Raw genomic sequence first — 21535 nt, 5'->3', positions numbered from 1 at the left:
ATGTGCCTTGACCAGGCAAGCCCAGGGTTTCGAACCGGCAACCTCAGCATTTCCAGGTCAACGCTTTATCCACTGCGCCACCACAGGTCAGGCTGAGTTCCCCAGAATTTAAGTGAATTCACTGATCATGGATCCATATTGTATGGATGTGAAGAGATAATGGTATCTAGGGCCTGTTTGTGACTGACATTCAAGGAATGTAACTAGAAACTGCATAAATTATACTGCCCCAAACACAACAGTCCTCCTATCCATAGTTTTGCTTTCCAAGGTCTCGGGTACCCACAGTATAATAGCAATCCAAATACATTAAACGGATAATCCAGAAGAAAAAACAACAATTTATAAGTTTTAAATCGTGTGCTCTTCTAAGTAGCATAATGAAATCTCACTCAGTCCTACTCCATTCGTTCAACCCTGGATGTAAATCATCCAACACAGCAACAAAATATACACTGCCCACCAATTACTCACTCACTAGGCGTCTTGGTTATCAGATTGAATGCAGTATATTGTGCTTGTATTCAAGTAACACTTATTTTACTTAAGAATGGCCCCAGGTACTGGTCGGTTGGCTCAGTGGTAGAGCGTCGGCCTGGCATGCAGGGGTCCTGGGTTCGATTCCTAGCCAGGGCACACAAGAGAAGCGTCCATCTGCTTCTCCACCCCTCCCCCTCTCCTTCCTCTCTGTCTCTCTCTTCCCCTCCTGTAGCGAGGCTCCACTGAAGCAAAGTTGACCCAGGCGCTGAGGATGGCTCCATGGCCTCTGCCTCAGGCGCTAGAATGGCTCTGGTTGCAACAGAGTGAAGCCCCAGATGGGCAGAGCATCACCCCCTGGTGGGCATGCTGGGTGGATCCCGGTCGGGCACATGCAGGAATCTATCTGACTGCCTCCCCATTTCCAACTTCAGAAAAATACAAAAAAAAAAAAAAAAAAAAAAAAAGAATGGCCCCAAATGCTGGCAATTCAGATATGCCAAAAAGAAGCCATAAAGTGTTCCTTTTAGTAAAAAGGAATGTATGTATAGGAATAATCGCTATATTTAGAATTCAATGTTATCCAAGGTTCAGGCATCCACTGGGGATCTTGGAATGTATTCCCTGAGGACAAGGGGGACTACTGTTTATCCCATGAAGCCTGAAAGAGGCAGAAACAAATGTCCTAACTCACCTGGGCATTTGTAGAGCTTTTGTGACCTTACATGACCTGACCTGGCATAACACAAAAGGCTTTCTTTGGTTGTAACAGATTACTTATGGAAACTAGGTAAATGTAGCTTCCCTCTGCCAGAAACAGCTGCAAACCTAAATGCATTTATCTTTCTTCCCCAAATCTATAGGACATCAAATATTGACCAAAATGTTTCCTCAGAGGAAAATCTCAGCCTAGTACATGGAGTTCGTTTCTAGCCATCTTTTTCTATTTGCTGTTTTTTCCAAAGCTGTCAACAATGCGTCTGTATACCAGCATGTATTTATTTACTGTAGCTTTTCTCTCACCATGGAGTTTAAAGCATGGTACAACACTGACCAGGTAGCTCGGTTGGTTAAAGCATTGTCTTGATATGCCAAGGTTGTTGGTTCGATCCTCAGTCAGGAAACATACAAGAATCAACCAATGAGTGCATAAATAAATGGAACAAACTGATGTTTCTCTCTCTTTTTTCCTCTCTATAATCAATCAAAAATTAGGTTTTTTATCTTTTAGAAAGCATGGTGCAAAGGTTTTTTTCATTTTAAATGAATGAAATTAAGATACAGACTTGATAAAACAGAGAAAGTCTTCCTTCTACTTATAGCCTTAAACTGAAGTCATCTTAAGGTCTGAAAAGATTCTACTAACAAACTTTCTCAAAGCCCCGCTGGTAGAAATTCATAAATCCCAAGACACCTCTTTTAAAAAAATAAAAATGTCTAACAAATTTTGGAAGTATTTTAGTGGCATCAGTAGTACTTAAGGAAAAATTCTCAGAACCTGAGAAGGAACGCATGAAATGACTGACTGTAATCATGAATCTGTGACAAAGGGCAAAATAGGATTTTCTGGCAGGCTGCTGGTGAACACTTGCACCCAAAGAGCAGAGTCCAATTCAACCTTGTCACTCACCTCCTTCCCCAAATCGCATTTCAGACTCTGGATCTTCAGAAAGAGCTGAGTGTAGAAACTAAAGAAAGTCTGAACACTGTTTACTCAAGTTGTGTAAGATTATGGTGGATGTAGAAAGCGAAGACTCATCTAGAATGGCACTATTGACATTTTGGGCCAGGTGAGTCTTTGTTGTGAGGAGCTGACCTATGCATTGCAGGGCGTTCAGTAGCATCCCTGGCTTCTGCCCACAGATGCCAGGAACACCCTGTCCCTCCTGGATTGCAACAACCAATAACGTCTTCAGATATGGCCAAATGTCCTTTGGAAGACAATCTCTCCCAGTGGGGAACCACCAGCCTAGAACCACTCTATCTGCCAACTATAGTCACTATCTTGAATGGAATTCCGGAATCAAAAATCATATTTATCAGAACTTTGTGGCATTTGTACAAGCTATCTAATCCAACAGTTTCCTTCTAATCCCATCCCCTAGGTTACCCCCAGCACCCTAATCTTCCCTTCTGATATCTTACAAAGAGCAATCTTTGATCAATTTGAACCATGAAACTAAAAAGACTCAGAATTAGAGAAATGTAGGGCTGTGTAAAACATGTCTAGCCCAAAACTTCCCCTCCCTTCTATCCAATTTTAAGGACAAGGAAATTGAAAGCAAGGTGAAGTGCCATGTCCAAGGTCACTTGTCTGCTAAGCCAGAGGCAGATCTCACTCAGTAAGAAAACTGGGTCCTGATCCAGGGATTTTCTCAGACCTCATTTTGGGAGTCTTACAAGACTCTGAAATCCTGACTACTATTTACTCTGGTCAAGTGGCTTTGACCTGTCAGCGTCTCATTTCCACATCTGGCAAATGGGAATAATAGTAGGACCTAATCCTTAAGGGTGGTTTTGTTGATTAAATAAGGTCATGCCTGGCATACAGTAAGTGCTTATTCAATGTCAGCCATTATTATTAGTCATTATTATTTTAACTTCCAACGTCAAATATTTAGTTACAGACAGCCATTCAGCAATTACTCAGACACAAGCCTCATTTTCCGTGAGATTATTGCAGATATATAATACATTATAACAGCTCCTCACCAAAATCTCTCTTATTAAAAACAGAATTTGAATAAATGTGAATCCTTCAGGCACTATGTATCCTTTGGAAACTGACTCTTCTTTTGCAAAACCAAAAACAACTCCATTTGGCTCAATTAAGCAATAATAAATTTAATTACACCTCATAGACTCCACTGGTGTTGACATACCAGAATGAAAAGCTATAGCCGCTGACAGTTTCTATAGCTGTGACTGCAGAACCATATACATAGTAACTTCTTCTCCTAAATCCACCCACCACTACTGGTTTGCAACTTTTTCAACTGAAGTTTCCCATTGCTTAAGACCAAAATATAGCACTTTATTCCTATAAACTTGGAAATATATATTCAATCACTTTTTTTGGAATAACCACTGGTGGGGGGGAGGGGCTTGCAGTGGTGGTACTAGAAACAGATAAAGCTTCCTCTCCTCTAAGCTCCAAAAACCTTGGCCTTATTCACCATCATATCCCCAGTGCTTGCTCTAGATAGAACCTCAAAACATGAGTTTGTGAGAGATATAAATTAGTCTTTCACAATGTAGTTTAAAGAGTGTCTATACTGGCTTCCGGTTTCCATGCACATACCATGCAGAAGTGTGGAAGTCCCTTTGTAAAGTTAAGTGAGGAAAAGAAAAATATATTTGCATATGTAAATGCATCTATTTTCATTACCAATATTTATAGCAAGAATCAGTGTGCCTCTGGGTGACTGCAACTCAAGGAAATCCACGGTGATTCATCCTGTATATATCTTCCTTTATCTTTTGTAATGCGGGTGAATTTCTGTTCAGGCATGATTTACCTTTAGTTTTTATTATCAAATGTTGTAAAATATATATTAAATATGCATTCTTTATTGAATATACTGAATATTACATTTATTTATCTATAAAACCTGTTCCTTTTTTTTTTTTTTTTTTTTTTTCATTTTTAGAGAGGAGGGAGAGAGAGGAGAGAGAGAGAGAAGGGGGAGGAGCTGGAAGCATCAACTCCCATATATGCCTTGACCAGGCAAGCCCAGGGTTTCGAACCGGCAACCTCAGCATTTCCAGGTCAACGCTTTATCCACTGCGCCACCACAGGTCAAACCTGTTTCTATTAGTACAGAAATTATTGCTAAAAACATAAATATCAAATACATATTTTAACGTTTGGATATTATATGTAGAATTGTGACTTAAAAGATGCTTGGTGGCTGAAACTATACATAAGATTTTTTTTATTGATTTTTGGAGAGAAGGAGGAGAGAGGCAGGGAGAGAGAGAGAGTTTAGAAAGGTAGAGTGAGAGTAAGAAAGAGGGGGGTGCAGGAAGCATCTACTCATAGCAGTTGCTTCCTATATGTGCCTTGACCCGGCGAGCTTGGGAATCCGAACCGGCAACCTCAGCGTTCCAGGGCGATGCTTTATCCACTGCGCCACAACAGGTCAGGCTTGATTTTTTTTTTTATAATTTTTTCTGTTTTTTTTTATTTGTTTTTATTTTATTTATTCATTTTTAGAGAGGAGAGAGACAGAGGAGAGAGAGACAGAGAGAGAGAAGGGGGGAGGAGCTGGAAGCATCAACTCCCATATGTGCCTTGACCAGGCAGGCCCAGGGTTTTGAACCGGCGACCTCAGCATTTCCAGGTCGACGCTTTATCCACTGCGCCACCACAGGTCAGGCTAGGCTTGATTTTTTAATGAGGGGACAAACGGGGATGGAAAGAGACTCCTTTGGGCAATGGGTGCACGATGCAGTGAACAAATTAAGTTTTATTGAGTTGTGCACTTGAAATTTGCATAGCTTTGTTAACCAATGGCACCCTAAATAAACTCAATAAAAATATTTTTAAATGTTTGATCCTCATCCCCCATCAGTTTCCTATATACAGTAGATGTTCAGTTAGTATTAAAATATTATTTTGTCATTTGAGACTGTTATGTAAACAAAGGTCATGCACCTTATCTATATGTGTAAATCTGGACCACGTGAGAAAAGAGAAATACTGAAATACAAAACATGCCTAAAAGACGTGCCTCCTCTTCTTGTGGGAGGTGATAGATACAAGAGGGAAACTCGCATCTCCTTGGCATGTTTTACAGGCATCTCAGTCAACACGCCCCACACTGAGCGGTTTATTCACGTTGCCCTCCTCAAACCTGTTCTCCTTCAGCCTCTCCCAATGCAAGTAACTCAAGTCAGAATTCTATTCCTCTCCTCACCCCTACATCCAGGTTATCACCACATCTTGCTATTTCTGCCAGCCAGTGGTGAAACTACTGCCAGGGCTGAAGTAAGGCTATAAAAAAGGCAGTTGAATGCACAGAAGAAACTACAACCACGTGACCAGCTTCTTTCCACCTGCTCCTCAGAAAGGAACTCAAATACTGTATTCATGTTACATCTGCTGCGACAGCCTCCCTCCAGTCCAGTGTGCACCCAGTAGTCAATTATTTTTGACAAATAAGTCCTCTTTAATGGCTTTCCAATGGGCTTGTCATAACAAACTACAAACTCTTTCCATGATCTTTTTTTTTTTTAGAGAGAGAGAGAAAGGGTGAGAGAGGGCAGGAGAGATTTTTAAAAAAGCATCAATTTGTAGTTGCTTTAGTTTTTATTGATTGCTTCTCATACATGCCTTGACAAGGGTGGGGGGATGCTCAGCTAAGCCAGTGACCCCTTGCTCAAGCCAGCCACCTTGGGCTTGAGCCAGCAACCTTGGGCTTCAAGCCAGCGAACTTGGGCTCAAGCCAGAGACCTTAGGCTTCAAGCCAGCAACCTTGGGCTCAAGCCAGCAACCTTGGGATCATGTGGGTGATCCTGCACTCAAGCTGGCAAATCCGCGCTCAAGCTGGCAACCCCAGGGCTTTGAAATGGGGCCCTCAGCACCCTGGTCTGACGCTCAATCCATTGCACCACCCCCAGTCAGGCTCTCTTCCATGGTCTTGAAGGGCCTACATGTGGGTTTCAATAACCCTCACAGCCCTATCTCATGCCACCTGCTCCTTGCTCTCGGTACTTACACCCCTTGATATGCCAAGCTTTGTCCGGCCTCAGGACCTTCATAAACGCTACTCCATCTGCCAAGGATCTTTCTGTCCATCAGCAGCACCTCACTGGAGGTGACCACTCCAGTTAAAGAGTTCCTCCTACTGTTGTCTAGTAGTTGTTGGTTCCTTCAGGATAGTGAATCCCATCTCCATCCCCAAAGAAAGCTCCAGGAGAGAGAGCAGAGAACTTTCATTCTCCACTGCATACCTAGTACCTAGTAGTGTTTGGCACATACACTGCTATAGGGGCTGCTCAGTAAGTAACAGGTGAGTCTAGGTCTACATTAGAAAAGTAGGTCTGCCTGACTGGTGGTGGCACAATGGATAGAGCATAAACCTGGGACACTGAGGTCCCAGGTTCAAAACCCCAGGTCATCGGTTGAACGCAGGTCACTGGCTAGAGCATGGGATCATCAACATGATCCTATGGTTGCTGGCATAAGCCCAAAGGCCGCTGGCTTGAAGCCTAATGTCACTGGCTTGAACCCAAGGTTGCTGGTTTGAACAAGAGGTCATTGGCTCAGCTTGAGCCCACCAGTCAAGGCACATATGAGAAGCAATTAGTGAACAACTAAAATGATGCAACTACAAGTTGATGCTTTTTATCTCTCTCCCTCCCTTCCTGTCTCTTTCTCTTTCTCTCACTCTCTCCCTCTTTCTCTTGCAAAAAAAGAAAAAAGTAGGTCCTTTTGATGTTTAATTAATAATCATCTTTTTTTTCAAGTGTACCTACATACATATATATATTACACACATATACACATATACATATATATACATTAGTGATATTTTTTATTTTAAGTGTTTTAATTTTTTTTTAATTTTGGGGGGCAAACATATATCCCACATAGGTAGGATATAAAACTGAGACTCATGGACATAGATAAAAGTAAAGTAGTTACCTGGGGGAGGGGACAGGGTGGGAGTAAAGAGGGACAAATATACAGTGATGAAAAATAATTTGACTTTGGGAGATGGGTACACAACACAATCAACAGTTCAAATGCTATAGAGATAGTCACCTGAAACCTATGTACTTACCGATTAATGTCACCCCGTTAAATTTAATTTACAAAAAAATAATAGTTACACAACTAATCAAAACATACATTCAACAGTTTCCACAGAGAGAATAAAAATGTTTTATTGATTTTAGGGAGACAGAAAGAAAGAGAGAAAGAGAGAGAAACATCAAACTGCTGCTCCACTCATCTATGCACTCAGTGACTGATTCTTGTATGTGCCTTGACCAGAGAATGAACCTATAACCTTGGCATATGGCGACAATGCTCTAACCAACTACCTGGTCAGGGCTACTCATATTTTGATAAAGTTTTCTAACTCGTAAGTAATTACCACTAGCTTATTCTACATAGCATATTGTTACAGACAAGTCTACTTTAACATTTATGGCCCTGGCCGGTTGGCTCAGAGGTAGAGCATCAGCCAGGCATGTGGATGTTTTGGGTTCAATTCCTAGTCAGGGCACATAGGAGAAGAGCCCATCTACTTCTCTACCCCTCCCCTTCTCACTTCTCTCTCTCTCTATCTTTTCCTTCCCCTCCTGTAGCCATGGCTCGATTGGAGCAAGTTGGCCCCAGGCATTAATGGCTCCATGGCCTCAGCCCCAAGAGCTGAGAAGAGCTCGGTTGCTGAGCAACAGAGCAACATCCCAGATGGGCAGAGCATCGCTTCCTAGTAGGCTTGCTGGGTAGATTCCAGTCAGGGCACATACAGGAGTCTGTCTCTGCCTCCCCTCCTCTGACTGAATAAAAAACAAAAAAGATATGCTATTCATTTTTAATTCCCCATTTGGTACATAACGGTAAGTAATGAAATGATTTGCAGAAAGTACTATAAATATTAGCAGGTTATTAGTTATATTTAGTTTTTTAATTCCTCAACAAATTGTCGTTACTTTCAATTATGATAATATGTAGTTTCCAAATCAATTCAGAAGTGAAAAAATAATCCAGTAATTCTAAATCAGACACAAGTCATGATCAATAATAGTCAGAAATAACTATATCCAGCATCTTCATGAACCTTCAGCAGAATTTATACTATTTATTACCTTTTTTTTTTTTTTACTACAAAGAACCTTTCCAGAGTACACCTTCATGACTGGTTCTAGGGTCCCCAAGCCTAGTAGTGACAGGATTCTACCCACCATTTGGGAAGCTCTTTCCAGTGCCGAGTTATGGATCTAAATAAGGCAGCTGGACACACAGAGGGACCTGTACCTCCAAAGATCAAGAAATGTAATTTGGCCAAATCAAGGTAATCGTGCAACGGGAGAGAAAGAGACTGGTGCTAGCAACAAGTATGACAGATCAGAGAGTTCTTTTGCCACTTGGTAAAAGGCAAGGCCAAGTTTTTGTGCAAAGGTCTGGGAGAATATTAAAGACTAAAACAATGACACTAGCACTCTTGTTTCATGCCAGGTCAAGTTCAAACACCTAACTAAACTATGTAATCGAGAAAAATCTACATGGAATCTTGTAGCAGCAATTGGAATTTGGCAAAATCTCAAAGTTCCAAAGAGATAGTTTAAAAAAATCTTGACAGTTAACTTTCAGAACAATCATTAATTATAATTAAATGACAATAGAAAAAGTGATAATATAGTAACGTGAATTAATCAAGTGTGTATATATATATATATATATATATATATACACACAATTATCTGTAGGGTATGCAATTCATAAGACTGGTTCAAAACAGAGGGCTGTAAGAATTGGAAATCACGAAAGGATTGCCAAAGATCAGGCTTTGGTTTGGAAAGAGAGAGAAGTGCTGAAATGATTGCGCCATTCCCACACTGAGACCTGCCTTGCTCATTACTTAGTCATCGGCCTCCATCAAGGGCTCTGGGTGGCACAGACAATAATGAAACCAGAGAAAACACGGCAGCTTAATAAGAGAGGTGTGGGAGAAAACCCATGCTTATTCAGAAAGGTGTGTTTGTGGTTGTATTCTGAGTAAGAAACCCAAGCAATACACTTTCAATCATACCTGTGCTGTGTAAAGGCCTGTGTTTTATTCATTCATTCTAAATACTTCTTGAGTGCCTACTCTGCAGCAGCAGACTGTGCTAAGGTGCTTGAAATACATTAATAAATGAAGTAAACATTCTAGTGGGGAAGAGACAATGAGCCACGCAATTATATAGCATTCTTAACACTAATAAGTATATTTTAAAATAGAGCAGGGTAGAGAGAGTGCCAACAGGAAGGAGGAACTAGTTTAGATGCGGGGAGGAGAACAAAGACCTGAAGGAGGTGGAAGAGCGAGCCATGAACATATTTAGAGAAGCTGGTTCAGCGAGAGGGAGCAGCCGGTGCAAAGGCCCGGAGGCATGAAACTGGCTAAAGCAGAGTGAATAAAAGAGTGGCAGGAGTTGAGGTTAAAGAGGTAATTGGGCTAGAAATATAGTGAGTGCCTCACTGGCTTTTGAGTAAGATAGAGAAGCACTGAACAGTTTTCAGCAGAGGCCTGACATGATCTGACTTCTGTTTTGAAAGAGTTGCTCTGGATTCTGTGTCAAGAACAGAGTGTATGGGTGAGGGCAGAGATGGAAGCAGGGGGAAAAAGATAAGCAGATTCTACAACAGGGGTCCCCAAACTTTTTACACAGGGGGCCAGTTCACTGTGCCTCAGACCGTTGGAGGGCTGGACTATAAAAAAAACTATGAACAAATTCCTATGCACACTGCACATATCTTATTTTAAAGTAAAAAAACAAAACGGGAACAAATACAATATTTAAAATAAAGAACAAGTATATTTAAATCAACAAACTGACCAATATTTCAATGAGAACTATGCTCCTCTCACTGACCACCAATGAAAGAGGTACCCTTCCAGAAGTGCGGAGGGGGCCAGATAAATGGCCTAAGGGGGCTGCATGTGGTCCGCGGGCTGTAGTTTGGGGACCCCTGTTCTACAATTCCATTCACTAGTTCATTCACTAGCTACTGCCAATGGGAAAAGGGCAAGACCTTCCAAAGATTAGTAGGATGTGTGAGAACATGGGTGTCACCATTTAATTTCAGGGACTGTGTACCTCCCCCAGTTTCCACTGAAGGAGTGAGTGACTCCTGGGTTCCCCAGTGGGAATGGTACTGGAAGACTATGCCACCTTCACTCCCTTCCCAGCCCTGATCTCAGCTGCTCGAGTGACTGTGAATATGGAGCCACTGCTGCTGAGGACCTAATGTACTGCACGGTGACAAGAGTTAATAATACTCTATTGTATACAGGGGTCCTCGGGTTATGACAGTTCTGTTCCTATGACAGTGACACAACCCGAATTTTGGTGTGAGTCAAAGCACACCCCAGCCTAACACAAACGGCACACTAGTGCTTTTAACAGTCCAAAATGGTGTAGGTAAGCGCACTGGGGGATGTCAACTCCCTCATTCATAGGCCGTGTTACTGCATGTTATTCCACTGCTCAACCAAACTAGTTCGCCCATGTAGTCCCTAAGTATGACACTAATGATGTAACTCTCATCTCAAACACTCACATCTCAAATTTTCTTAAGTTTTTATGGGAGTGAGCATCATAAACTCAAAACTTCGTATGTCAAGGCTGCCGTAACCTGAAAATTGCTAAGTAGATCTTAAAATGTTTTTAACACACACACACACCAATAAATGGTAACTATGCGAGGTGATGGATATATTAACTAACATTGGGATAGTTATTTTTCATTATATAGGCTTATCAAATTATCACATTGTTTACCTTATTCTTACATCAATGATATCTCAGTAAAGCTGGAAAAAAAGTTCCAGGGAAAAAAAGGCACAAATTCCACTCACTGGTACCATCTGGACTGGTAGTTTACTCACTGGCAAATTTACATATACTCTGAGGTAGATCCTGGAAACCACAGCGTAAGGTAAAGAGCACAAAGAAGGTCCCTGGGCCAAACAATTGTTTGCACCAAGTGGGAAGAGCTAACTTGTCATTGGATTCCCTTGTTCTGCAAATAGGATTTCACTAGAGGCAATTTTCTCCATACTTCTTTAGCCACCGCTTCTCCTTAGCCAAGCGAACACTACCAGCCCACATGGAAAACCACACCTCTGGGGCTCGTGGACCTCTATATGCACCTGATATTGTTCCTCTCTTGGATTTTGTTGTGGTTGTTCATTTTCCCTAATTTTGAGAATATGCACTTTTTTCCTATTAATTATCCGATAAATTTGTTCTGATTTTGAGAAAATGTATTTCTCCTCCCCTTCTCATAGTTACCTAGTAACAAGTCTAAGCCTTTTAAAGGACGGTAAAGACCAGGAAAAAAGGTGCGTATAAACTTTCACGTGACGGGGATTCAAGCCGAGCCTCCCCATCCTACTAGGCTTTCAGGACTGGGCTGAGGATACGGCTTCTGTGCTCGCCCATTCCTACCTGAGTTCACTGCAGGCCATTCAAATAAATACGATGTATGACACACACCCATAGAATGCAAAAATGCTGTTTCATGTGTATAATGGTAATGCATTTGGGTGAAGAAATCCTATTATATTATGAGCACCTAACTATAAACTAGGGACATTGAGGGATACAAATATTATTCAGATACAAATCCTGCCTCTAAGGAGCTTAATTTCTGTCTGGTAGGGGAAACAGGGTACGTACTAAAGTATGAAGTGATATAGAAGTCATGAAAAGTGCACAAATAAGGTACTGTGACAGTTCTGAGCAAGTTTCATATTATATATTATGATCATGACTAGTTAATACAAACCAATAAAAGACATAATAAGGACTACTTAAGTTTGATGTATTAAGCTCTTTCACACAGAAAATGTCTACTTTGCATCAGCCGTCTTCAGAATGAATCTATGCTTGATTGCAGCCAGCCATACTTGGCAGTTTCTCATTTGACAGATATAATAGCATCATTCCTTTTGTTTTTGATAACATCGTATAGTTTACTGAAGGGGGGAAAAATGCGCTTTGGTGATGCTAAATAACATTTTCTCCATAGAAAGAAGATACAAAAACCAAAAAGAAGCTTAGCAAAATAGCACCTGCCTACAATGGCAATGGCACATGGTCAAAGCCAAGGAGTGACATTAGGAAGAGAATCCCGGATCCCAACCAGCAGAAGAGGTCACAAAAGATAACCCTTCCATGGAGTAGGGTAGCGAGATGAGAACTCAAACACAGAAATGCAATTAAACATGATGCATATGCATGTCATACTGACCACATGCCAGGCACTGTTCTAAACTCTGTCCATACAATAGATTAATTTATACTAACATAATAGTGTATGCCAACTATACCTTAATAAAAAAAAATTTAAGGTTAATTACTTCGATCCTTTACCTTGTCAAGCAGTTTTTGATTGGGGAAACTGAGTCAAACACAGTGTTTTGTTTTTGGTTTTTGTTTTGTTTTAGGTAACTTGCCTAAAGTCCCACAGTACATAAGGGGCAGTGCCAGGATTTGAACCAAGATCATCTCTGCTCTTAGCCACTCTGCCATGGAGTTTGAATTTAGAGCCAAAAATCATCCCTTTTCCCCAAAATTGTCATTTTCACTTTGGCTAACCCCCTTTTACTTTTTTTCCGCATGTGACCAAATTTTGCTGATTACCCTGAGAACAAACTAGCTCACACAGCCAAGCTCTCCTCTGCTCAGCACGCTGCAGATCTGGCCTCTTCTAATCTAACTAAATTCCAAGGTAAATCCGCAGCCACCAATTCCTTCCCCGAGCAAGTCTACAATAGCATCATCTGCATGGAGAAATATAACATAGATATTAACTAGGAGAGTATTTAAAAAAATACAACTACATGAGGTCATTGAATTTTCTGTTCATAATCAGTTGCAGTGCCCCATTGAGTTTTCTGTGTCACCAAATCCTCCCAGTAGTTGTTATACAAAGGCAACTTTGTCTTAAGAAGGCTACTGAAAAGATGGGCCTAATCTTGGCAAGGGCTTGGTATACCAAGAACCATTTTATTATTTTAAAAAAGAAATGACAACAAACAAAAAGCAAATTATTTAAGCCGTCTTTTCAAAAGTCACAGTGCTATCATGGACAAGGGTCCCTGACTTTCACCAAAGTGAATATTTCACCTGGGCTCAAAAGGCCCAAATATACATTTTCAGAATGGCAATCAAATTGATCTAAGAGAACGAACACCTCAAAAACTTTTGTCATTTTATTAAATATGTCTTTATTTTATTTTGGCACCATGTGAAATGTTTTACAAGAATGATCGAGCCAGGTCTCAGTGCTCTGAAAGCTGAATGCTTTTTGTTATAATTTTTACAGGTTGGCATTTCCTTGGTCAGGTAGAAGCGTCCTGTTCCTGTTTCACCTGCACAATGCCCCACATTCATTGCGCACCCGCCCGCTGCCCGCTGGTACATATAGTTAACTCTTGCTCACCCACATGTGGATTACCCCCGGCTTCTGGGATCAGATTGTCTTTCTTCCCAGCTGGTGGAAACTTCCATACTAGCAATATTAACTATTATCCCAAGTAAAGCAAAATCAGGAGGCTAAACTGTCAGCAACTCCCCTTTCGTTCAACATACACCCACTTGGGTACTTACTAAGTAAGGTCTTGGCACTGGGCTGCCACGTTCATAAGAACCAAAAATACACAATATCCCCAAAGGGAGACTGGAGATTTGTTTTCTTGACTAATATGAATGGCTAAAACTTATAAATAAAGTACATACTTTGTACTACCAGGAATCTTCTGAGACCAAAGGATTGGTATTTTCCCAAATTCACAAAAAAATTTCAGATTTAGGCCAGCACTTGTCTTCTCTTGATGTCATCTCTCTTAAATCCCTCTCAGCAACACAGGGTTTGTACTTTTGATTTCTAAAATGAACTTCTCAAAACCTGATATGGTTTACCAAAAGGGCAACTATAAACTATACTCAATGATTTCTATTATAGTATTAGTTTACTTATGTTTCGTATTTTAAAAACACAAATGATATACATCTAAACACATTTCACAAATCATTTTGCACGAACTAAGTTTATATGACGAAAACTGAATATTCACAACATCAAAAATGAATGCTCTTATTACATACCTATAAGTTATAAAAACTGAGCTCTGGGTTTGTTTGTTTGAGTTGTCCTTAAATCACTGCAGAAAGTAGAGGAATGACATTGGGAGTCTGGTTGAAGGGCTTGTGCCTTTTGTAATCTGTGTATTTTGGGTTGTACCAAGATGGTATCTCTAACCCATTCAAATTAGCTATCTATTGCAGTGCACTAGGAACCTTGAACTACAAAAGTTTGGGGGATGAGCTTCACATTCCTACAGGCAACAGTTCACCTTCAATATTAGAGGGCACTGATAACCTCCGTGTCAGCTTTCTGGTAAATTCTGCATTACTAACAGTGTTTGGAACTCACCTGTGTCTTGGCCAATTATTCCTCCAGGCACTTTCTCCCCTTCTACTTTCACTGGAAAATTCCTCCCTCGCTCCCTTTTCAGGGCAAAACATAAGAGGTCCTGAAAAGAGGGGTTATACTGACTTCAAAGGGAGGCTACCTTCCCCTCTGCCTCCTCTCCCCAGGACAGACTCTGACAGACAGAAGGAAAAACAACTGTGACAGGAGTAGAAACAATCAGAAATCAAGCTCAGATGATCTCAGGAGTGTCTTACTGACAAGTAATTCAGGACCACACACAAAAAGTGGCAGGGTGCTGTAGCAACTGAACAATTCATTATTTCTATGATAGCTCTTCTCCAGAGATTCTAAAGGGCCCCTATCTCATAAACCAAGTCATCTGCATTATGGAAAATCTTTTTCCAGTTGTTCTTTGAAGCGATTACTCTGAACAGGTGGTTGTTTTGACTAACACAACACCTCTTAGGATACTGAACCAGAAAATCAACATCATCATAAGACACAGAGACTGCTCCAAAGAGGAAAAACATATCGCTTAATCAGGCCAGCAGTTGAAACATTCCAATATAACCTTTAACTTGGCATCATTCTGACAACCACCTTGTAAGCAGCATTACCCCTTCACTGTAACTTCATAAATGTTTGGCGCACAATTCTAGAGTCATGAAAAATGTATCCTTTTTCTAAGTCTTATGAATCCCCAATTAAAGCCCTCTTCAGAGTTAAGCTTTTTTTTTTTTTTTTTTTTTTTTTTTCCTCTAGGATTATGCACTCTCTGGGGCAATCTGACCACAGTATCACCTGAACCCCAGTCTAATTTTGAGGAGCGCCTCTGCACCGTTCTTCTCCCCACCAGCACCTCTGCATCCATTCTCCTGCCTGGTCCTGAAAAATCAGAAGGGACTTGAACTGAGATGTAGAGATGGAAATCTGTCTGAAGCAGTCAAATACTTTCCTAGGGCTCAATCACCGGGGATGTGATTTACTTTCAATCTTCAAACCAGAGTAGGATTTGGAAAACAAACTCACTTTGTAAGAAAACAATTCCATCTACTTTCACCTTCTAATTTTTGTTTAAATTACCCCGTAATTACGTCAAAGCGTCCCATGGGATGTACATCAAATCAGAACAGGGTGATGGGTAGGGTGGACAAAAAAGGATAAAAAACCCCAAACTTATTTCTTTCCCTCCTGTCTTCCCTCTCAGACTAGGTTGGCTTTGTTCCTCTCCAAGATTTCCGATCATCAATCTAACAAAGATTGTTTAAATGAACAGCAACAAAATCTCCCCCAAAGTGTTATCTCATTGGGTCGGTTGGGTACTTCGGTTGTGTTTTATGTGGCTGACAACCTTTCGCCTGTTAGAATGGGCGCTCGCGACTCCCAAATGCTCTTGGGCTGATTGCAACTGTGCTTAAAACTGCAGCCACCTCTCGGTGTTTGTGTTGTCAACCCCTTCTCTCTCCCCCGAGAAACTCATGTGATCTAGGATTAAAACTTTAAAAGAATCATTTCTCATCTACATTCCTGCTAATGAAAACTGAGTGAGTCAGGAAAATGCCACTAGAGAAAAAAAAAACACTACTTGGTTTTTTCCCTCAGAGCAGTATGGCCTATAAGAAGTCCCCGAGGACATTATCTTTCTATCACTTTGATAAACCGCAAGAAAGAAGCCACATCCCCAAATGCCTTGGGGACAGTACTCAAAAGTAGAGGAACTTTTACCTAATTAAAAAAGAAATCATTTATTTGAAAAATTCCATTTTATTTATTGTAACTGATTTCTTAAATATCCAGTGACTAGTGATTGGTCAGCTGTCATAATTCACCAGTCCTACACTTTTAAGCAGACTGAATTTTTAACTTTAAACAACTGAGCCTCCACTCACTGTTACCTTTGGAGATATATTACTACAGAAAGATATTTCCAGCCCACCATCCTTAACATTGAAATGAGATGACTGTCATGTTTCTTCAATCTCACTTTAATAATCTGAGTCTAAAAAGTCACCAGTGCCTTGGGGTGGCCCAATCATGTGTTTTCAAGGGTGACAAAAATCTGTTTCTTGTATGGAAAAGGTTTCATCACCACAGGAAACATGATGTGAATGACTGTATGTGATTTTCTGTTTTCCAGAAGCTGACGCTTTTAAAATCTTTTTATAAACCCATTTCTTTCCCACTAAATACCCAGAGTAAAAAGGAAGGCGATAGAATGAGGGATGTAAGAACTAAAGAGAAAAGAAAAAGAAAAAAATTTTTTTTTCAAAATAGGGACCCAAATATAAGATGAAGGGACACTAGTTGAAAGGGTTACTAAAAAGTACCTTACCTTTGTTATGTATATGAAGTCGCCCACTGCAGAAATTAACACCATTCATTCACCAGCCGGTAGCAATTTACACGGCTAGCAAGTAACCTACAACATCTTCTCGGCCTCCCTCCTTTTAATGTAAAACCAAAATAAGGAGTGTCCAGCTAGCTACTCCCCACCGCGCCGCTTAAAGCAACAGGTCGTTTTAGGATTAACTCCCAGGCTCTGGGAATTCCAGTTTGTCAGATTTTTTTTTTTTTTAACTTTGGAAACCTGCAGAGAGAAACTCTCAACGAGGACAACTCCCCGAGCCCTGGCTTCTCACTATCCCAAACTGCACATTCCAAAGTGGGAAGCAGGAGCGAGAACCAGAAGGCAGCTCTCTGGGGCTCCGTTCCCGGCGGGAGCGAGAACTTGAAAGAGCAGCGATCGCGCTGGCGGCACGGCGCCGGGTCCGCACCCCGGGGAGACCGGCGGCCCGCGAGCCCAGCTGCGTCCGGCGCTGCGCTCGGGGAGCGCTCAGCTTCTGGTCTCCGAGCTCTTCCCTGTTCCCTCCTCCCTCCTCCCGCTGCCCTCCCCCGCCGAGGCCATTCGCCTCACAGTAGCAAGGTTGTCTCTCGTCTACTCCCTTCCCTTAAACTCACCAAACCAGATTTTTACTCTCCACACCGGCAACTTCCCGTAAATCTGCACTGAAATTTTATCCTGCTCGCTGAGCCTCCGCTGGCTTAAGGCCAGTGCAACATTCCTGTTGTTTTAGGAGCCGAGATACCTTTGCTGAAGGTTAAAAAATAAATCCGCCTTGATGGGAGAGATTTAAGGACTCCACCCGACAGGCTTCTCTCCCCGCTCAAAAAGTCACATCCACTTCAGACATTTAGACAGGACCCCAGAAGTGACACCTGCTCCACCTGGGGAACATCTGTCCGAAACAGACGTCTGGCCCCCTTTGGGAGGTTCAGAGAAACCAAGCAGAACCATGTTCGAGGAATAAGGAACCTGCTGCTGAATCACGAGCGGATCAGCACCACCCTAACCCCGGTCCTGGCCCCTAGGAAAGACGTCGTGTAACCAGGTAGGCTCAGAGCGGACACCGCGGCGGACCCGGCGGAAGGGGGGACCTCCCAGAGCGCCCTTACCTGAAGCCGCGCACCGCTCGGACCAGCGCGGGGAGGAACGTCACGCGGACCGAGGCCTGACCTTTGCCAGGGGCACTTCGCAGCAGGGCCCGGGGCCTGGGCGCTGCTCGCTCGAAGTGGCTTAATTTAATGAGCTCTGCCCTAAAGTTACAGCTGCTTGCTAGAAAGGGAACAACAACAACAAAAAAAACCCGCTGAATTTAAAAACGGCGGCCAAGCCCTCCCTTAACCTTTCCTGATCTCTGGGGAGTTGATTCTAACCCCCACCCCCACCCCCTTCCCAAAGAAGCCCGCAATCCGTGCCCCACCCCTTCACATTACCTGTTTACACAAGAGTTAAGGAGCCTCAAGCATTTCAATAGAGCGCTAAACTTGTTTGCAGGCGCGTAATCGGCCAACAGGAATCGAATTCTGTGACTAAACAAACTAGAAGAGGAAGCAGGCACCACCAGGAACCTAAAACGGAGTTGTGATTTCGGGTTGCAATGTCATTCAACTGAGGGGGGGGGTACTGTTTCTCTTTGGGCTACTTCAGTGAAGGACTAGTCTAAAAAAATGTTTTTTGATGGTTAAGTGAGTTAATAAATGCCAAGAATCTGGAACAAGTGCCTGGCCCATGGCGTTATCTATTATTATTTTGTACTATGACTTTTTTCTGAAGAGGAGAAGGCGTGATCAGAGTGAGAAGGGGGCTCTAGGTTCACCAGTAGTAAGGCCTTGAGTAATTTAAAAAAAAAAAAACTTTTTCCAACCTCAGTTTCTGGAAGATTCCAGCGATGAGATTTTTTGTTAACAGTTGACACTGGGAAGAAAGTTCATGTAAAGGAGTGTCCAACTGATTTTCATCTCACTTAAAAGTTGCAAGATTGACAAGATACTGGAGATAAATTGGCCTGTGCATGCCATGAAGTTCACTGCTAGAAAGGAGGCTGTGGACCCAGCAATCAAGCCAGCTGTGTGCTTCATTCTAATTTGCATTTAGACCTTAGATTTGCTGCCTGACCCCGGGAGAGTTTCTTTTCCTATTCACTTAGAAGCTGATGCTAGACAAATAATGGTCATTGCCCCTTGAAAAACTGTGTGAAATAGGGGGAAATGATTTTTAAACTCCTCATGAATATTAAAAAGTGATTACTGAAGCCTAAAATGTAGTAAGTGCCTGATAGGACACCCTCTCCCCTCCTTCACTTTTAAAGAAATCCCTTTACTTCAACGAGGTCCTTCCTACTTCACCAAGCACTTTCACCTACCCAATCTGATCTGATTTTACAAATCTATCCGAAGAGCTTTTTCATACCCTTTTTGCAGATTAAGACACTGAGGTCAATTCGTTCCAGGTTTCATTTCATGGTGAGGCGGAGACTAGTTCGCAGTTCTCATTAAATCTAAACACAGCATTTGCCACCTTTAGGGAAAATGATTCCATAAAACCAGCAAAGAATTCTGAAACGTTTTCAGTCCCTTTGATTCTTTATTTTCCCAATGGCAAGGTTTAACTCAGATCAATTAAACATTTTCTGAGTTTTAGATTCATTTCCTTGTCAATACAAGCCAGAATGAACCATCAACAGCAGGAAGTCAGGATACTCCAAGGTTCTCTCATCATGCCTAGAGGGTGGCACTGCCAGGCAGGAACAAGGGCTCCACAACGTTAAAACTCCAATTCTATGTTAGCTTTCCTCTTCTTTCCCAGAAATACCTGGATGTAGCCTTAAAAGCTTCTCACTATTAAGACGCACTGTATTAAAAGATTCAAGAGGGGGCATTCCCAGTCAGAGTTTTCCACTGCAGAACAGACTTTTCCGTAGGAAGCCCTGACCAAAGCCTGGGGACTAGTGACCAGAAATAATAAAATGAGTTTGAAAGTGTGAAGGTCAGTGGCTCCAGGTGAACTGGAGCTGGTCAGGGAAGATGGCCCTTGAGGAGGTCCAGGGCCCTGGAAACAAGTCCTTATGGTAGTTCTGAGTTGGTTACTTTCAAATGTTGTCTGGACTATCTGCTGCTTCTTTCTCAGTTTTGCCCACAGCTACCTATTAAATAGCTATAGTTTTTGTTCCTAACTACTTCCCACTGCTCTCCCCAGAAATATGGCAATAATAAAACAGATTTTTTTTTATTCATTTTAGAGAGGAGAGAGAGAGAGACAGAGAGAGAAGGAGGGGAGGAGCTGGAAGCATCAACTCCCATATGTGCCTTGAGCAGGCAAGCCCAGGGTTTCAAACCGGCGACCTCAGCATTTCCAGGTTGACGCTTTATCCACTGCGCCACCACAGGTCAGGCTAAAACAGATTTTTAAAGTGGAAGCCTATAGCAAAAAAAAAGAGTGAGCTTTCATGACTTCTTCTTTGTGGCAAAACCTTAATGCCTAATAATAATATTATTATTATTATTATTTATTATTATTATTATTATTATTATTATTAATTCTCAGGCAAACCTCACGCTCCTGGGCATTTTACGTGTGCAAACCCCTTCCTTTTGCTTTCTGCTTCCTTCTTTCCCTTCTGCCTATGAGGCAATGTGCTGGAGTGAATGCAAACATCATGCAGATTGGTTTCCCACAGATCTGAGTTTGAATCTGAATTTTATCTGTTAGCTATGTGATGCTGAGCAAATTGCTTAACTGCTCTGAACTATAGAACCTTCGTTATAAAATAATAACACCTGGCCCTGGACAGTTGGCTCAGTGGATAGAGTGTTGGCCCAGCATATTGATGTCCCAGGTTCAACTCCTGGTCAGGGCACACAGAACAAGTGATCATCTGCTTCTCTCCCCCTTCTTCTCCCCTTTCTCTCTTTCCTTCCCTCCCCCTCCCTCCCCCGCAGACAGTGGCTCAATTGGTTCAAGCTTCATCCCCGGGCACTGAGGATAGCTCAGTTGGTCCCAGTGTGTTAGCCGCAGGTGCTAAAAATAGCTCAGTACTCAAGCATTGGCCCTAGACAGGAGTTGCCAGGTGGATCCAAGTCAGGGCGCATGAGGGAGTCTGTTTCACTGTCTCTCCTCCTCTCACATAAAATAAATGAATAAGTAATAACACCTACCTCTCTGGGTTTCTATATGAGTTAAATGAGAGGTGAAATCTTAGCATAATTCTTGGCACACAGAAGGTATTCAAATAATAGAATTTCCTTTTGTATCTGGGGGAAAAAAAAACACCTTATTCCACAGCTCATAAAGAAATCTTTCCCATATTTAAATCTTAGGTCAAATAACATTATTCAAAGATATCCTCAGTAACAAAGGCAAGCCTCAGACTCTTACAAAGAACCAAAGTGTAATAATCACTCATGTACATAGCATTTTCAATGATATATTATCATCTTTGATCATCACAATTGTGTGAGTTGAGGTAAGTATGGGTAAAGCACAAATCATTCATATTAGCCCCATTGCTCAGATTAAGAGTTATTCCAAGTTGCTAGTAAGTAAAAGAGCCAGGGTTT

The 21535-nt window shown here is 41.8% G+C and overlaps 1 protein-coding gene across 7 annotated transcripts in view; it reads right to left on the bottom strand.

The window, feature by feature from the left end:
- The window catches only part of RBM47 (RNA binding motif protein 47), a 174287-nt gene extending 155741 nt beyond the window's left edge, over positions 1 to 18546 (bottom strand). For 2 of the 7 annotated variants that reach the window (XM_066278911.1, XM_066278916.1), the window contains exon 1: positions 18413 to 18546. Coding sequence is in view for 3 of the 7 variants with exons in the window: in XM_066278907.1 (XP_066135004.1) it covers positions 16971 to 17019 (49 nt within the window). In the remaining 4 variants the exon portion in view is untranslated. Of the gene's footprint in view, positions 1 to 16970; positions 17470 to 18091; positions 18329 to 18412 lie in introns of those variants that run through there. The other 5 variants (XM_066278905.1, XM_066278907.1, XM_066278909.1 and 2 more) reach the window with 4 other exon arrangements.
- Between the last annotated feature and the right edge of the window lie 2989 nt (positions 18547 to 21535).

This window comes from Saccopteryx bilineata, chromosome 5 (assembly GCF_036850765.1).
Source record: "Saccopteryx bilineata isolate mSacBil1 chromosome 5, mSacBil1_pri_phased_curated, whole genome shotgun sequence".
Classification (NCBI taxonomy): domain Eukaryota; kingdom Metazoa; phylum Chordata; class Mammalia; order Chiroptera; family Emballonuridae; genus Saccopteryx; species Saccopteryx bilineata.
The sequence above is the reverse complement of the archived record's forward strand: the minus strand, read 5'-3'. Positions and strand labels throughout refer to the sequence as shown.